The 18,723-nt window shown below is 39.7% G+C and overlaps 2 protein-coding genes across 2 annotated transcripts in view; one reads left to right on the top strand and one right to left on the bottom strand.

Moving 5' to 3' along the window:
* The window catches only part of LOC127644320 (golgin subfamily A member 7B-like), a 9,007-nt gene extending 2,340 nt beyond the window's left edge, over positions 1–6,667 (top strand). Inside the window, exons 2-5 of the mRNA XM_052127449.1 lie at positions 4,751–4,876; positions 5,298–5,450; positions 5,530–5,631; positions 5,796–6,667. Coding sequence (XP_051983409.1) covers positions 4,751–4,876; positions 5,298–5,450; positions 5,530–5,631; positions 5,796–5,873 — 459 coding nt within the window. The 3' untranslated portion in view covers positions 5,874–6,667. The remainder of the gene's footprint in view (positions 1–4,750; positions 4,877–5,297; positions 5,451–5,529; positions 5,632–5,795) is intronic.
* Positions 6,668–9,808: 3,141 nt separating this feature from the next.
* LOC127643914 (cartilage acidic protein 1-like) lies at positions 9,809–18,624 on the bottom strand. Its single transcript, XM_052126855.1, has 14 exons — positions 18,503–18,624; positions 17,995–18,188; positions 16,233–16,429; positions 15,987–16,123; positions 15,734–15,890; positions 13,419–13,553; positions 13,172–13,308; positions 12,933–13,069; positions 12,725–12,807; positions 12,515–12,615; positions 10,772–10,940; positions 10,363–10,508; positions 10,191–10,233; positions 9,809–10,008 (listed from the first exon to the last, which is right to left on the bottom strand). Exons 1-14 carry the CDS (start codon positions 18,509–18,511, stop codon positions 9,998–10,000), a joined length of 1,656 nt encoding a protein of 551 aa, XP_051982815.1. The 5' UTR covers positions 18,512–18,624; the 3' UTR covers positions 9,809–9,997.
* Between the last annotated feature and the right edge of the window lie 99 nt (positions 18,625–18,723).

The following is an 18,723-nucleotide window of genomic DNA, read 5'->3' as shown; positions in this document are numbered from 1 at the left end:
AAGTCAAAATGTTATTTAATTAAAATCAACTTGACAAATTTGGTTTCATTAAAGGAAGTCATTTTTATGGGTTAAATCAATAAGAAATAAGTCCTTGAGCTCACATTTACAGGTTACCACTTTATTAATTGATGTCTCCATATGTTGGACCTCACAGTTGCTGCTTGTAGGTGTTTTAAAAGCTTAAAACTGTTGCTGTGAACAGATCCATAAAGGAAAGTGTGTTCTTAAAGCTGTTCTGCTGCCGAATGATCCTCCAGATAAACTCCTGTATTGGGACGTAGCCGAGCACACAACTGGGACATCAAAGACGACAAACCCGTCTCTGTCCTCGTGTCTTTGAGCTCCTTTAGTGAAAGCAGATATATTGTTTGTGAGTTTGTCTTTGGTGTCTGATGAATGATTTCAGCACCCCGGACAGTGACGGACAGAACTAAACTCCTGTACTGCCACGAGTCTGTCAGCGATTTCCCATTTAAAAGTGATGTATCCTGCCATATCTACAGCGATAAACACAATTTCATGTGATTAGAAGTTAAAATGGATATCTTACGTTATTTTAATGCTATTTAAGGCTCAAATATGTGCCTGCCGTTCCATGTTCTCTTTATTTGAGACAAACCGTCTCGTCACTAGAACAATAATTACTGTGTATTGGCTGTACTAGATTAATAGATTGTGTTTTGATGGTTTGGTATCAGCAGTGTGTGTGCATTGTGGGAGTCGGTAACAGTGTCATCTACATCAGAATATGAACAAGTTTCAACAGGCTCTCAACAAGTATTCAGTGTAGCATTACATTATTTGACACCATGTCTTTAAGCTGATGTGAGCTTTGCAAGTGTTCTTGAGGTCTGCCAATGTTTAGTGCCACTGATCGATTGCATCCACAGCATTGAAGAGCTGTGTGTGTGTGCGTGTGTGTGTGCGCGCTGGCTCACCCAGTTACTATATCGGACAGAGAGAGGTACTGGTGAGCCCTGGGACTAAAACAGACTGAGCTTTTAAATAAACATGTTGTAAGGACTGCTTGGACTTGCTATGGGAAGTGTTATTATTATATTATATTATTATAGTCTTCAAAAGTGTATCATTATATGTGTTTGATCAGTCTGGTCTGTTAAAATGGACAGTAATGTATAAGCTGTACTGCAAGAGTGGGGGATGGAAGGATGAACCCACAATTCATGCTGATGTTGGTGTGTTTGCATGCATATGTGTGTTGGCAGTGACAGATGGCCAGTCACTTTGATGTGTTTGCGTGCATGTGTGTGGATGTGGGCAATGAAATGCCCATTAAATATTATAAACCTCATAAGACTATACAGTCTGTCTGTGTTTGGACACGTGGTGTCATATCAGAACAAACACAGCAATGACATCACTGCATTACTCTATGAGGTAATGATGACATCACTGCATTACTCTATGAGGTAATGATGACATCACTGCATTACTTAGAGATGATGATGATGATGTCACTGCATTACTTTGAGATAATGGTGATGATGTCACTGCATTCATCTGAGAGAATGAAGATGACATCACTGCTTTAATATGAGAGAATGAAGATGACAGCACTGCATTAATCTGAGAGAATGAAGATGACAGCACTGCATTAATCTGAGAGAATGATGATGACATCACTGCTTTAATCTGAGAGAATGATGATGACATCACTGCATTAATCTGAGAGAATGAAGATGACAGCACTGCATTAATCTGAGAGAATGAAGATGACAGCACTGCATTAATCTGAGAGAATGATGATGACATCACTGCATTCATCTGAGAGAATGAAGATGACAGCACTGCATTAATCTGAGAGAATGAAGATGACAGCACTGCATTAATCTGAGAGAATGATGATGACATCACTGCATTCATCTGAGAGAATGAAGATGACAGCACTGCATTAATCTGAGAGAATGAAGATGACAGCACTGCATTAATCTGAGAGAATGAAGATGACAGCACTGCATTAATCTGAGAGAATGAAGATGACATCACTGCATTAATCTGAGAGAATGAAGATGACAGCACTGCATTAATCTGAGAGAATGATGATGACAGCACTGCATTAATCTGAGAGAATGAAGATGACAGCACTGCATTAATCTGAGAGAATGATGATGACATCACTGCATTAATCTGAGAGAATGATGATGACATCACTGCATTAATCTGAGAGAATGATGATGACATCACTGCATTAATCTGAGAGAATGATGATGACATCACTGCATTAATCTGAGAGAATGAAGATGACAGCACTGCATTAATCTGAGAGAATGATGATGACATCACTGCTTTAATATGAGAGAATGATGATGACATCACTGCATTCATCTGAGAGAATGAAGATGACAGCACTGCATTAATCTGAGAGAATGATGATGACATCACTGCATTCATCTGAGAGAATGAAGATGACAGCACTGCATTAATCTGAGAGAATGAAGATGACAGCACTGCATTAATCTGAGAGAATGATGATGACATCACTGCATTCATCTGAGAGAATGAAGATGACAGCACTGCATTAATCTGAGAGAATGAAGATGACAGCACTGCATTAATCTGAGAGAATGAAGATGACAGCACTGCATTAATCTGAGAGAATGATGATGACATCACTGCATTAATCTGAGAGAATGAAGATGACAGCACTGCATTAATCTGAGAGAATGATGATGACATCACTGCTTTAATATGAGAGAATGATGATGACATCACTGCATTAATCTGAGAGAATGAAGATGACATCACTGCATTAATCTGAGAGAATGAAGATGACAGCACTGCATTAATCTGAGAGAATGAAGATGACAGCACTGCATTAATCTGAGAGAATGATGATGACATCACTGCTTTAATATGAGAGAATGATGATGACATCACTGCATTCATCTGAGAGAATGAAGATGACAGCACTGCATTAATCTGAGAGAATGATGATGACATCACTGCATTCATCTGAGAGAATGAAGATGACAGCACTGCATTAATCTGAGAGAATGAAGATCACAGCACTGCATTAATCTGAGAGAATGATGATGACATCACTGCATTCATCTGAGAGAATGAAGATGACAGCACTGCATTAATCTGAGAGAATGATGATGACATCACTGCTTTAATATGAGAGAATGATGATGACATCACTGCATTAATCTGAGAGAATGAAGATGACAGCACTGCATTAATCTGAGAGAATGAAGATGACAGCACTGCATTAATCTGAGAGAATGATGATGACATCACTGCATTAATCTGAGAGAATGAAGATGACAGCACTGCATTAATCTGAGAGAATGAAGATGACAGCACTGCATTCATCTGAGAGAATGAAGATGACAGCACTGCATTCATCTGAGAGAATGGAGAGGACAGCACTGCATTAATCTGAGAGAATGAAGATGACAGCACTGCATTAATCTGAGAGAATGATAATGACATCACTGCTTTAATATGAGAGAATGATGATAACATCACTGCTTTAATCTGAGAGAATGAAGATGACGGCACTGCATTAATCTGAGATAATGAATATGACAGCACTGCTTTAATATGAGAGAATGGAGATGACAGCACTGCATTCATCTGAGAGAATGAAGATGACAGCACTGCATTCATCTGAGAGAATGAAGATGACAGCACTGCATTCATCTGAGAGAATGGAGATGACATCACTGCATTAATCTATGAGCTAATGATGACATCACTGCATTAATCTGAGAGAATGAAGTGGACAGCACTGCATTAATCTGAGAGAAAGATGATGACATCACTGCTTTAATATGAGAGAATGATGATAACATCACTGCTTTAATCTGAGAGAATGAAGATGACGGCACTGCATTAATCTGAGATAATGAATATGACAGCACTGCATTAATCTGAGATAATGAAGATGACAGCACTGCTTTAATATGAGAGAATGGAGATGACAGCACTGCATTAATCTGAGAGAATGAAGATGACAGCACTGCATTCATCTGAGAGAATGAAGATGACAGCACTGCTTTAATATGAGAGAATGGAGATGACAGCACTGCATTAATCTGAGATAATGAAGATGACAGCACTGCTTTAATATGAGAGAATGGAGATGACAGCACTGCATTACTCTGAGATAATTAAGACATCACTGCATTCTCTGTGAGCTAATGGTGACATCACTGCATTACTCTGAGCTAATGACATCACTGCATTTCTCTATGAGCTAATGATGACATCACTGCATTAATCTGAGAGAATGAAGATGACATCACTGCATTCCTCTGAGATAATGATGATGACGGCACTGCATTAAATCTATGAGCTAATGAGATAATTATGACATTACTGCATTACACTGAACTAATTATGGCGCCACTGCATTAATCTATAAGCTTATGATGACACCACTGCATTCCATGATGATGGCACTGCATTAATCTGTGAGCTAATAATGACATCACTCTATTACGCTGTGTGATAATGATGACATCATGCATTACTCTATCACCTAATGATGGCGACCTCACTGCATTTGAGCTAATGATGGCATCACTGCAGTGATCTGATATTACATGTTTTCCCTATAAAGACTTAAATTATGTTGCATTAGGAGGCATTTACATACTTATGCCATTCACATTTACAGTAAATGTAGGCAAAATAACAGTGTAGGGGATCTTTAACATCTGACAGCACGAAGATTTCATATGAACATTAATACATTACAACTCTCTCTCGCTCTCTTTAGTTTCATAACCTTCAGGAGTTGAGACACTCTGCGTCTCTAGCCAGTAAGGTCTTCATTCAGAGAGACTACATGGATGGCACCACTTGCAAGTTCCAGACCAAGTTCCCCTCTGAGTTAGACAACAGGGTAAGCGTGTGTGTGTGTGTGTGTGTGTGTGTGTGTGTGTGTGTGTGTGTGTGTGTGTGTGAAGCATACAGTGAAATAAAGAGAGAAAAAAAGGGAAATGAAAAAGATAACAGGGCTCTTTAGTTAAAGATAAAACTCTGCTCTTCAGCAAAGGCAACGCTGACCGCGCAAACCCCACAACACACACATAATGAGCTGCTAATAGAGCCGTTTAAGGGTGCAAGATCATGTTACACAAGGCCTATGAAGACTTGCTGAGTAAATGAGCGATACATAAGTGAAAAGTGTCCAGTGTGTCGGTGTCACATTTTATTTACTCAGGAGATTTAATGGAGTTTTAACTTATGTTAAAGTATCAGCTTTGCCTCAAATGTGCTCTGATAGGCTGACCAATCTTTTACCCTTGCGTCTGATTGGTCAGATCGAGAGGACACTGTTCGAGGACACGGTGAAGACGCTGAATAATTACTATGCGGAGGCAGAGAAGATCGGAGGCCAGGCCTGCCTCGAGGGCTGCCTCGCATGCATCACTGTTTACCTCATCTTCCTGTGCGTCGAGACACGCTATGAGAAGGTATGCGCGCGCACGTGCGTGCGTGTGTGTGTGTGTTAGTGTGTTCTGCATGTTCTCACGTGTATCTGTGTGTGTGCAGGTGCTGAAGAAGATCTCGCAGTACATTCAGGAGCAGAATGAGAAGATCTATGCTCCTCGAGGCCTGCTCATCACAGACCCTATAGAGAAGGGCATGAGGGTTGTATCCTTACATAATATAGAAACTACTGTGTGAGTGTGTGCTTGAACTTGCAATAGCAAACCTAGCAAATATGTACTGTACTTGTACTCTGTAGTGAGAGTGAGAAATGTGTTTTGAACAAGACTTTACTTTCTAGATGTTATTCCCTTAACCTGAGTGTGTAGATTGAGATCAGTGTGTTTGAGGATCGCAGCTCCAGTGGTTCAAGCTCAGGAAGCAGCACAACAAGCAGCAGACGATGATTCTGACACACTGTAACGTTCACTTGAACACCACTCAGTCGCTCATGACTGATGCTCACTGAAGAGAGACATCATCCGTTCAGCATCGGCAAACAGAACCAGATCTGACATCACCCACCGCGCAAGAACTGCCTCCTCAATGCACGCCATTACCTCACGTCTGCACATCATTTGGTAACAGAATCTGCACACGTCCTTCGTGATAGCGGCAGTTGTTGCACATCTCAGAGTCACTGGCTGTAGCAGTTCACATCAGCTACCATCGCTGTAATATGCAAATTCACTCCCGCCGTGTGATGTAGCGGCCGATCGGCACGTGACAGTCTTCCATTGCAGTTTGACATTTGCATGATTTTTGACCCTTTTGACCCGTGTTTGGAGATGAGATGATTAGCGTTAAAATAAAAATACCATGTCATTCCAAACCGGTTTCTTTAAAATTGTCCTTTTGTGTTCCAGAAAAATAGAGACATGAGTCACGAGTAAATAATGACATCATTTTTGGGTAAACTATTCCTTTAATGTACCTCAGATAAGAGTACGGGACAGAAATCTGACTCTAGATCAGTGTGACCACACTATACAGATGCCAGGCACTGCCATTCCCCCCCTCGGGGACTATATATGACTCTATACATCTGTTGTATTGGATCGTGTGGACGTCACTCAAGCTTTTTTATCATCAGAGGAAAATAAATAACTACTGCCAGAACTTCCTGAAACACATGGTCCCGCATTAAGAGCTTCCATTTCTTATTAAGAACGTTTGTAAAGTCGGAGTGATTTCTCTGTTGTGTAGCAAAGTCAATAAATGAAAAATGGTCAAACGAGTGAGTGCTTTTTATTTAAACATATTTCAGGTGTTACGTTTTATTTTTTGCATTTTTGGCTTTGACTAGAAATAAATGGATGTTAAAGAAGAAGACTGAACAGTGAGGATAGTGAAGGACAAAGAAAGCTAAACATGCATAAAGCTACTTTATGAGTGGTCTCAATGTTTAAAAAGTTTCATTCATTCATGTTGTTATTTTACATTTGATTGTTCGTATATTTGAACATGTTTTATTTATTGGGTGAACTGTCTCTTTAAGTGTCTGGGTTTAGTCCTGTGTAATATCACTTCAGTAGTGTGTAAGTGTGTGTTATATGATGGTATATGTTTGTTCCATAAATGGGAGAATGGTGAACGCAAAATATTGTAATCTTTTATGCTAATCTTTTTTAACATACATTTCTTTCTTTTCAAGGCCTGAAAAATCAAGTGTTTATTTCATGTGAATCACCACTAATTTGTGCTTTGCGTGCATGTGCATGTGTGTGTGTGTGCTTATTTAACCTTTGGGTTTATTGGTTTGATGGTTTTAATTCTTATGTGAATCATCCTTATTGTGTTTTGAAGTTGTGTGGGGATTAAGCACAATAATTCACTCACTTTTAATTTACCCTTAAAATATATATTCAAGGGTTTAATTAATTGTTATTTAGAATTTATCTGAACCCAAATTTGTTGTGCAACTGAACATATGAAGGAAAGGATCTCTTAACTGTGATGTCATAAAGAGACTCTTTGAGACTGTGTAATGTCTGTTTGGCACTCCAGTCTATTAAAGGAGCAGAAACCTTCAGTTTACCATTATTTGATCTGATTGCACACTTTAGCTCCAGATTACTGCCGAATTACAGCATTTGATACCACTTCTTTGTATAGACTGGGACAATGGACCTGTTATTCAAACTGTCCTCTTGCAACCAGCCAGGGTCTTTGTTTATGCAAAACCTGCAAGCGCTCCCTCAAGAGAGCTATGACAAGACGTCTGATGACATCATCGTCCAAGAGGTCCCAGAAGAGAGCTATGAGGTGACGTCGGATGATGTCATCGTCCAAGAGGTCCCTCGAGAGAGCTATGATGTGACGTCGGATGATGTCATCGTCCAAGAGGTCCCTCGAAAGCTATGACGTGAGGTCAGATGATGTCATCGTCCAAGAGGTCCCTCGAGAGAGCTATGATGTGACGTCAGATGATATCATCGTCCAAGAGGTCCCACAAGAGAGTTATGACGTGACGTCGGATGATGTCATCGTCCAAGAGGTCCCTCGAAAGCTATGACGTGAGGTCAGATGATGTCATCGTCCAAGAGGTCCCTCGAGAGATCTATGACGTGACGTCGGATGATATCATCGTCCAAGAGGTCCCACAAGAGAGCTATGACGTGACGTCGGAAGATATCATCGTCCAAGAGGTCCCACAAGAGAGTTATGACGTGACGTCAGATGATATCATCGTCCAAGAGGTCCCTCGAGAGATCTATGATGTGACGTCGGATGATATCATCGTCCAAGAGGTCCCACAAGAGAGCTATGACGTGACGTCGGATGATGTCATCGTCCAAGAGGTCCCTCGAGAGAGCTATGATGTGACGTCAGATGATATCATCGTCCAAGAGGTCCCACAAGAGAGCTATGACGTGACGTCGGATGATGTCATCGTCCAAGAGGTCCCTCGAAAGCTATGATGTGACGTCGGATGATGTCATCGTCCAAGAGGTCCCAGAAGAGAGCTATGACGTGATGTCGGATGATGTCATTGTCCAAGAGGTCCCTCGAAAGCTATGACGTGAGGTCAGATGATGTCATCGTCCAAGAGGTCCCTCGAGAGATCTATGACGTGACGTCGGATGATGTCATCGTCCAAGAGGTCCCTCGAGAGATCTATGACGTGACGTCGGATGATGTCATCATCCAAGAGGTCCCACAAGAGAGTTATGACGTGACGTCGGATGATATCATCGTCCAAGAGGTCCCTCGAGAGATCTATGACGTGACATCGGATGATGTCATCGTCCAAGAGGTCCCTCGAGAGATCTATGACGTGACGTCGGATGATGTCATCGTCCAAGAGGTCCCACAAGAGAGTTATGACGTGACGTCGGATGATGTCATTGTCCAAGTGGTCCCTCGAAAGCTATGATGTGATGTCGGATGATGTCATCGTCCAAGAGGTCCCAGAAGAGAGCTATGACGTGACGTCGGATGATGTCATCGTCCAAGAGGTCCCTCGAGAGAGCTATGATGTGACGTCAGATGATATCATCGTCCAAGAGGTCCCACAAGAGAGTTATGACGTGACGTCGGATGATGTCATTGTCCAAGAGGTCCCTCGAAAGCTATGATGTGATGTCGGATGATGTCATCGTCCAAGAGGTCCCAGAAGAGAGCTATGACGTGACGTCGGATGATGTCATCGTCCAAGAGGTCCCTCGAGAGATCTATGATGTGACATCAGATGATATCATCGTCCAAGAGGTCCCTCGAGAGATCTATGATGTGACATCAGATGATCGCTATGGCACTATGTAAACATTACTTAACAATAGTTACTCTCATCCGTTTGTGATATCGTGCAAAGTGGCCGGGTTTAGCAACTTGACATGCTCACACTAGAGTCATGTTAACATGCACAATGTATAGCAAGAAGATTTAAACATTATGCATTTAAAAAAGTGGTCTTGCAGCCACAGACTACCATTGTAAGTGCATTACTGTAACTTGATTTTGCTTTGTTTTTACACTTGGGAAGGAGAAAGCAACAAGAAGAGGATCCATCAGTCTTTCCACCAAATACTTTTAATACTTTTTGGCTAATGTTAATTGAAAGGGTCTGTCTTTTCATGCAGGAGTTCTGCAGAAGGCAAGACACGTGAGTATCGTGCACTCTTGGCATGTCTTTACAGACATCCTACTCATGGCGCTCCCCCACACACGCTCACTCATCTCTGCAGGACATGCAGCCATGAGCGCTCCTCTTCTTAGCACTGCACTATAATCACCGTAATCACCGTACGTATTAGTTCGGCACCTGTCTGCACTCGTTTATATCTGACAGGATGAAGGGATGAGCGGGAATGAGCGGATAGATGAGGAGAGGGAGTCACGCTTATAGACCGTCATGCTGGGTCTGACTTTCTTTTTATTAAACAGACATTGGACAACATAAGTTAATATAAATCATAAAAACTCACTAGTGTTTCTGTAGACATTTGCACATTTAGTAATCACATTTTTAGCTGTTGAACTTCAGACATTCACAACTCGGCTGTATTCAAACAGGTCCAGTAGAGAATACTCAGGCGGTCACTGAGGGAAAGAAAATGAGAAACATTATATTATCTACCAAAACTGTAAAGATTAAATGGTGTCCTTTAGTTTTTTTCTGGCATTTTAATTACTGTAAAATAATTTTATATACATAGTTATTATTCATGCATATGCAAATGAGGCATGTCATTTACAAAGCTGAGGAGCTGTAGAGATCTTACCAACACAGCGGCCGTTTATATTCACCGTAAATCCCTCTCCACACTGGAAAACAAAGAGCCGTACTTCAGTGAGTTTAAAGTGTACATAATGTCTTTCCTAATTTGCATATCTCCAGACCTGCCTGTGTAAGGTGTGAATTGACTCCTCCTCCTCATTTGCATGCATCCATACCTGTGCGTCAGATGTGAGCGCTGACTCCTCCCCTATATTAGGGTATGCAATCTCAATAACCGTGTTCATATCAGCAGACTCGAGCGGCCGGACCATGGAACGACCATCCGGCCAATAGACAGCAATGCTGGTGGCCTCATCACTTCCTGTCAGCCAATGAGAGGAGACTATGAGTGCAATATGCAAATGTATAAAATATTACAGTGCTCTATGGGCACTATTTTATATTTCTGTTTCAACAGTGTGTTATACTTTATAATGCCACTGATTGTTGCAGGCGTAGTTGCTACCCGTGCATCCCATAATAGGGGGGTTGTCGAGATACAGTAAGAAGCATTTGGCTGGTCATGTGATCTGGAGGCACCTTTAATAATCATATATGCATCTGGTGTAGATAAACATCTAGTACCTAATCCGAAGTGAGCCACCGGCTCCATCTCGCACAGGTATCCCGACCCTCCGTCGATGATGCGCATGTGTGCGCCGCTGTGTTTCGTGTACATCACCACCTTTGCTCCGCGAGCGTACGCCCCGAAACGAGTGTGCGGAACCACACGCAACCACTTATTACTGGAGTCCTATAGAGAGATGAATACAGAGCAGGTGTTGATTTATGCAAATTAAAACAAGATGATTTAAACTGCATTTAAAATATATTTAATCAGATTTTTTACATAAACTTGGAAATTAACAGGATTCAGAACAGTGAAAAATGTGAAACAATTCGTATTCATTTTTAATTATATTAAAATGAAATAAATTAATATTAATTTTAACTTTTTACTCTAATTATTATGTCAAAAATACAAATTGTATAAGTCCTGATATATAGGGCTGGGTATCGATTTCGATGAACAAGCTCTCGATTCGATATCGACTCATATAGGATCAGTAATAAAGTCTAATTTTACTTACATATTAAAGAAATTCTCTCCCAGCTAATGCTATTTATACAGGGGACTTTATATCTAGATACATAACAAATATTAAAAAATATTCATTTAACTAATTAGGCTATATTTTATTAGTTTTTCATCATTTTGGTCACATTTTAGCATTTAAATAAATGAACAAATCCATGTATTCCATCCCAAAAAAATATGTTTATTGTTTACAAGCATAACTGTAACTATTTACAAGTATTTAAATTGATTTGTTGTACACGCGCTAAATACCGGTACTGTCCCTTTAAGAAAACCGGCAGCTCTGTAAAAAGCATCTGTAAACGAGCGTGTGTTCATAAGAGATTAATCGAATGGGTTTATCTCATTCATGCTATGCGTGATAATAATTAAACCTTTATTTTTTGTTGTTTTTGATCAACAACTGACTGTAAAGACCAGAAGAGTATTAAAAGAGACATTATTCAATGACAAATGGGGCGTGTGGATCTCATCTTTGGACACGCCCAGGGCTGGACTGGTAATCTGGCATACCGGCCATTTTCCCAGTGGGCCGACGCACTTTGGGGCCGATCGGGGGCGAACTGGCCATCGGGAGAACCGAGCGGGCCGGGCCACGATAAGCTAAAATGAGCCGGCGCGTTATGCAGAATGGACCGCAAAACGGCACCGCGATATGCAGAAAAGGACGCTCAATGATTTTTGGGCCAGTTGCTATGTAAAATCCCGCGCCGATTTCTCTTCCCAGTCCAGCCCTGGACACACATTATACGGAACGAGCGAAATCTGACAATTTACCAGTAAGCTGCTAAAAATATACATTTTATTTGCATAGCGCCAAATTTAGTTTCGCGCATGATCGCAATTCGTCGGAAACTCGATAATTTTACACAGTCCTACTGATATAGGATCCGTTTCGCTCTTCATATATAATAATATAAAGCCGGTACTCAACAGATGGCTTGCAGGTCGAAAGCATCTTTTTGTGGCCCGTGCATTCAAATAAAAGTATGAAATGTACATTAATTTTGTATTGTCAATTTTATAGAGCAATTTCAGTGATTACGGTCAATTACGGCTCGCTATATTGCTGTATGGCTATAGAAGATGGGAAATGCCAAAAAGATGTGAAGACATGAATGTTAATCTGATTATAGGCTACTTTAAGTGTACATGTGTGTCGGCTGTTCCCAGCACTCCCAGTATATCGATTTTGAATCTCTGTGAGCTGATTGGTTATTATGACGTACCTGATTAACCTTAAACACAGAGATCGGTTGTGACGCGCTTTCACCGTGAGCGACCAACAAATCCAACAGTCCATCACCATCGAAGTCCGTGACCGTGGCACCTGTAACACCCACAACGGACTGATCAGTCAAATTAACTTAATGTAATTGGGTTGTTTATTAACACAGGACGGGATGTGATTGGCTGATAAACGGGGCATGTGATGTCACCTGTGCCCCGTCCCTGAGGCTCAGAGGCGTCACCCACATCCAGCTCTGTGATCTCAGGGTCAGAGTTCGGTTTCCTCGACACCCTGAACAAACACAAAGACACGTTCCCTGCTGAAGAAACCTTCTTAGACCAGTCTGAGGTGGCACGGTGGTCTATGGTGTGTTTAGTATTATCAATATAATCCGTAGTTGATGATTTAGTTTGTACCTGAAGATTCTGTTGGGGGCGTTTCCTCTGTATGCAATGTTATTGAAGAAGACCTCAAGCTGGAGGTCGTTGTCAAAGTCGGCAGCGATGACGGTACGAATGGGTGATGGAGACGCAAAGGCCTGAGTGGCGATGTCCTACAACAGCAGAACACATTATGCAAACAAAACATAAATATCCATGAGCATGATTATTAGGCGTATGGCACCTGACGGTGAAGGACCTGGTTTGATTCTCACCTTGAATCTCTGTTGTTGGTCCTGCAGGTAGAGTCGGTGTGGACCGTTCCAGTTACCGTAAACGATGTCTGTCTTTCCATCGCCGTTAAAGTCAGCGAGCGCCACACCTCTGCCATGCTGATACCCGTCTTCAACTCCTGTCAACAATCAGACATAAACATCATTAGTGGCGATAACTCAAAATCAGTGGCGCATTAATGTAACAACGCTAGTTAATTTATATATCAATAAACGTCGGGTCTCTCACCGGCCTCTGCGGCGACATCTTTGAAAGTTCCATCGCCGTTGTTTTGGAACAGGAAGTTGGGTCCATTTTCATTGTCGCAAAAAATGTCTGATCTTGTTTCGCTGAGGATTGGACCGATAACCACGCCACGCCCACCTGAAAACAGAGATCCACGATTCACAATAACACTTTTCTGATTGTCCTTATAGTTTCAGTTTATTTTACTTGCCAATCAGATGAATCGTATCATTCAAAACATTATGCAGTGCACTAATGCACCGTATTTAATTTATAAATATGAAAGAATCCTTCAGTTGTCCGCAGATTTCTGTGCTTGTCTTCATCACGTGCCTGACATTGACGATGCTAAAAGAGTACACTTTAAAAGCTGGGCGCTCCACCAAGTTTGAGACGGAACGGCACGCAGAAAAATGAAGTATACCTGTTTTTGCATTTTTCTAGGTAAACATGCACTAGACGTATGTCTCTGAAGGCTGCGCAGTATCTCGCTGTTGGAGCGCCTTGTTGTTTAATGGGGGAATTCACTTAAAATGAATTGTGCCCCGTAAAAGCGCCGGTTATTTGCACGCACTCTCTGTGCTGATTTAGTGCCCTATTCACTAAAGGAATAATTCAGATCATGCAACAGCGCAAACTCGCCCATAAAGTCACTGCTCATCGGAATTGCGCATGCAAATCACGTTCAGCAGAGATTTTACGGGTTAGATTGCGCTGTTGCATGATCTGAATAATTCCTTGTGTGGGCGATTCTGAGCATTATATAGCGGAGGATGCAGCAGACCATAAAGATCTGACACACTTTGGCAGGACTGAACAACATCACTGTCTATCATCTCAAGTTAACATGCCGAAAGTGCGCTTGACAACACCGCGCATCTGGATATATGGTTATAATGCACACCTTCATTATTTAATCATTATTTGATCATTAGTTGATCATTAGTTGATCATTATTTAATCATTAGTTGATCATTATTTAATCGTTATTTGATCATTAGTTGATCATTATTTGATCATTAGTTGATCATTAGTTGATCATTATTTAATCATTACTTGATCATTATTTAATCATTATTTGATCATTATTTGATCATTATTTAATCATTATTTGATCATTAGTTGATCATTATTTGATCATTAGTTGATCATTATTTGATCATTAGTTGATCATTAGTTGATCATTATTTAATCATTATTTGATCATTATTTGATCATTATTTAATCATTATTTGATCATTAGTTGATCATTATTTGATCATTAGTTGATCATTATTTGATCATTAGTTGATCATTAGTTGATCATTATTTAATCATTACTTGATCATTATTTAATCATTATTTGATCATTATTTGATCATTAGTTGATCATTATTTGATCATTAGTTGATCATTATTTGATCATTATTTGATCATTATTTGATCATTATTTAATCATTATTTGATCATTAGTTGATCATTATTTAATCATTATTTGATCATTATTTAATCATTATTTAATCATTATTTGATCATTATTTAATCATTATTTAATCATTATTTGATCATTATTTGATCATTAGTTGATCATTATTTAATCATTATTTAATCATTATTTGATCATTATTTGATCATTATTTAATCATTATTTGATCATTATTTAATCATTATTTAATCATTATTTGATCATTATTTGATCATTATTTAATCATTATTTGATCATTAGTTGATCATTATTTGATCATTATTTGATCATTATTTAATCATTATTTGATCATTAGTTGATCATTATTTAATCATTATTTGATCATTATTTTATCATTATTTAATCATTAGTTGATCATTATTTAATCATTATTTGATCATTATTTGATCATTAGTTGATCATTATTTGATCATTATTTGATCATTAGTTGATCATTATTTAATCATTATTTGATCATTATTTGATCATTATTTAATCATTATTTGATCATTATTTGATCATTATTTAATCATTATTTGATCATTAGTTGATCATTATTTAATCATTATTTGATCATTATTTGATCATTATTTAATCATTATTTGATCATTACTTGATCATTATTTAATCATTATTTGATCATTATTTGATCATTATTTGATCATTAGTTGATCATTATTTGATCATTAGTTGATCATTATTTAATCATTATTTGATCATTAGTTGATCATTATTTGATCATTATTTAATCATTATTTGAATAACTGCAGATAGAAAATGCTCACTTAAGGGTCACATGCTTCAGTCTTTCGGTCAACGGCAGGTGCGTGGGCCGACGCGCAAAAACATTTAACGATTAAACATTTTAATCGACCTGTGTGTTTGTTGACGTTGGCTTGTGGTGCAACATCAGACAGAGCAATGACGCCCTTCTCCACATCACTGGCAGCTTCGTCCATCTCTATCAGTGCGTGCGGCCCCACGTTACCACTGGCATAGTTCGCCACGTAAACAGAGTATCGACCTGTACCCTACAACATGACGAGACACAAACAGATGAAATTAAACAGATTTGTGAATACAAATAATTTTGAATATTGACACAATAACAATGAACAATTAAGTACCTTTCTGTCAACACAAGCAACTGAGCGCCCCGCCATGCGATTGGCTACTCCTCTTCGCACGTTGATGTCATCACTGAGCAGATCCTCAAAACGACCATTATGGAACTTGAACAGTTTGTCTGCGTATGTTGCCTGACCTGCAAAGAATTTAGTTTTGACATCGGTAAAGGATGCTTCTGTAACTGCAACACAGATTGTGTGTGTGTGTGTGTGTGTGTGTGTGTGTGTGTGTGTGTATGAGTGTACCGGAGTATGCATTGTTGGTGTTGAGGAAATAAACCTCCTCCCTGCCGTCTCCGTCCACATCACAGGCTGTCACGCCGATGGCGTTTCCCTGCGGGTCTCTCAGGGCGTAATACGGAGAACTGCGGTCGTCCACGGCAATGTTCACCAGCTTCTTCTGAGTACGGTCGTACTTCAGAACTAAGTTTGGTCCATTATACCTGAAAACAGACTGAAATTTAAGTTGAAATTCCACCTCTTTTTCTCCACATAGCCGTGTGATAATTAAGCCGTTTGAATGCAATAAGAGTGTCATGGGTACTTCCCTTTTATTTGGACTCATTTCAATCCTTACCCTTAACCCTTAAAGCTCTGAAGGTGTTTTTTTTTTCTTCCCAATTGGGAATGCCCAGTTCCAAATGTGCTTTAGGCCTTTTTGCATATCCAGATTGTATCCAGATGAGTTTTTGATAGTCTGGACAGCAAAAAAACACATTAAATCAGATTTTTCCGAATCTGATTCAAACCATATTGGGAGATGATGCACATGCAGATAGGTTGGTTACGTCTGAACGTGCAAATCTGATTTGCGGCTGAGACCGTCAATCCGCCCATCTTATCACGTGACTTGTTGAGCGCGTTACCACGGAGACGTAGCGCGTGTGGAGGCTTCACGCTATTCTCCGCGGCATCCACACACAACTCACCTCACGCCCCACCGAGAGCGAGAACCACATTGTAGCGACCACGAGGAGGTTACCCTATGTGACTCTACCCTCCCTAGCAACCGGGCCAATTTGGTTGCTAAGGAGACCTGGCTGGATTCACTCAGCACACCCTGGATTCAAACTCACGACTCCTGGTGTGATAGTCTGAAGGTGTTTTTAAAAATGTCCTGTTTCAGTAGCATACCAAAAATGAAAGGCTTATTTTAAGTGTTTGGAATCATTTAAAAAAAAAAATTATGATACAGATTATGATCAATTCTTAGACTCTCAGCCTAATAAACTGCTGAACCAAAAAAATTTAAAAAAAGTTTTGTGTTGATACAACAAAGGAAACAAAAATCTAAATATTTTTTTTTTATAAAAAAATAAAAAAAGTGTCCAAAAGCCTCTTCAAACAAATAAAATGTAACAATTGTACATAAGAACACATGCAAATACAACAATGACTAAAGATATGCTCTCTCTCCAAATCTCTAACAAGATCTGATTCAGTTCCATGCTGTGTCATTTGAGTCATCATTGAGTCTGTGTCATGTATTTGGCGCCATCTCCTGGTGAACATGTGTAATTACATTGAGCGATCCTCTCTGCCCATATTCGGATGACTTTCACCTTTGGTTGCAGCGATCTGAATCCTAATACGATTGGATTAAAGTTCCATGACGCTGGACAACGTACTACATAATTACTGATTAAGTCATCTGATCCAGGAAAGCTAACGTGTTTTTAGCCAGATAGCACAATATGTATCTGATTACATTGTGTGTGGGCTCGTTTTAATGGGAATCCCCTCCTCTAATAAAGGTATGTAATATTTTATGCTTTGCTTATTTTTTGTGAAGTTAAAAGTGAAAACGCAGCATATAACAACACCTGTTTACATGTAACATGTAGGTCAAAGACATGTACTCAGCTATTTACTCGCTATAATTATGTCTGTGAGTAAAAATAAATGGTGGTCCCATCCGAACCTAAAGGGTTAACCCACTCTCTACTGATGGATAATTTTTAACATATATTGGACTAATGTGAATAGAGTTATGCTGGATTATTTTTACCCGGCCACCACCACCTCCAGATCCCCTTCTCCATCCACATCCGTCACCGCCATCCCATAATTCAGTTGAGTGGGGTTGTGAAGAGCATGCAGAGCCAGAACTGTGTCCGTGGTAACAGAGAACATGGGCTGAGCTTGAGAGAGACCAGACAGCCCCAAACAGAGAAGACACGCCCACCACATCCTCATCTCCACCTGTCAGTCAAACAGTGTACGATCAGAAAGCACATTACAATGCAATACACATGCTTTTAAGGTCATCATTCTGAATAATATCTTAAAGACATGAAAAGCATTTATTATGGCGCATATACATCGTATGGCATGACATAAATAAGCTGCAATTGCAAAAAGAAAAAAATGTGGGAAATGATGCATAAGAGAGCAGACAAGTGTTATTTAATTAAAGAATAACTCAATTAAACGGTTATTTTAGCTAAACAAATAAACAATAATGTGACATTCATCTATCATCATGGTATTTGTGCTGAATTATAGCGGCTACTTACGCTCCTCATGTTTCCAATAGATTACTTGATTGAAAAATACGCAAAACGATGCGGGACTGCTGTTTATATTATGTTTTTTTCGCTCCTTACACAACTTCCAACGTAGCCGCCTTGTGTAAGTGCTTCTGTCCAATCACAGTACAGATATTTAAATATCATGGAGGTTTGACCAATCAGAAAGCTGACAGAGAAAAGGGGCGTGGTTAACATGCGGATTCGAC

This window comes from Xyrauchen texanus, chromosome 5, assembly GCF_025860055.1.
Source record: "Xyrauchen texanus isolate HMW12.3.18 chromosome 5, RBS_HiC_50CHRs, whole genome shotgun sequence".
Taxonomy (NCBI): Eukaryota; Metazoa; Chordata; class Actinopteri; order Cypriniformes; family Catostomidae; genus Xyrauchen; species Xyrauchen texanus.
Note: the sequence above shows the minus strand (reverse complement) of the source record. Positions and strands in the feature narration are given on the sequence as shown.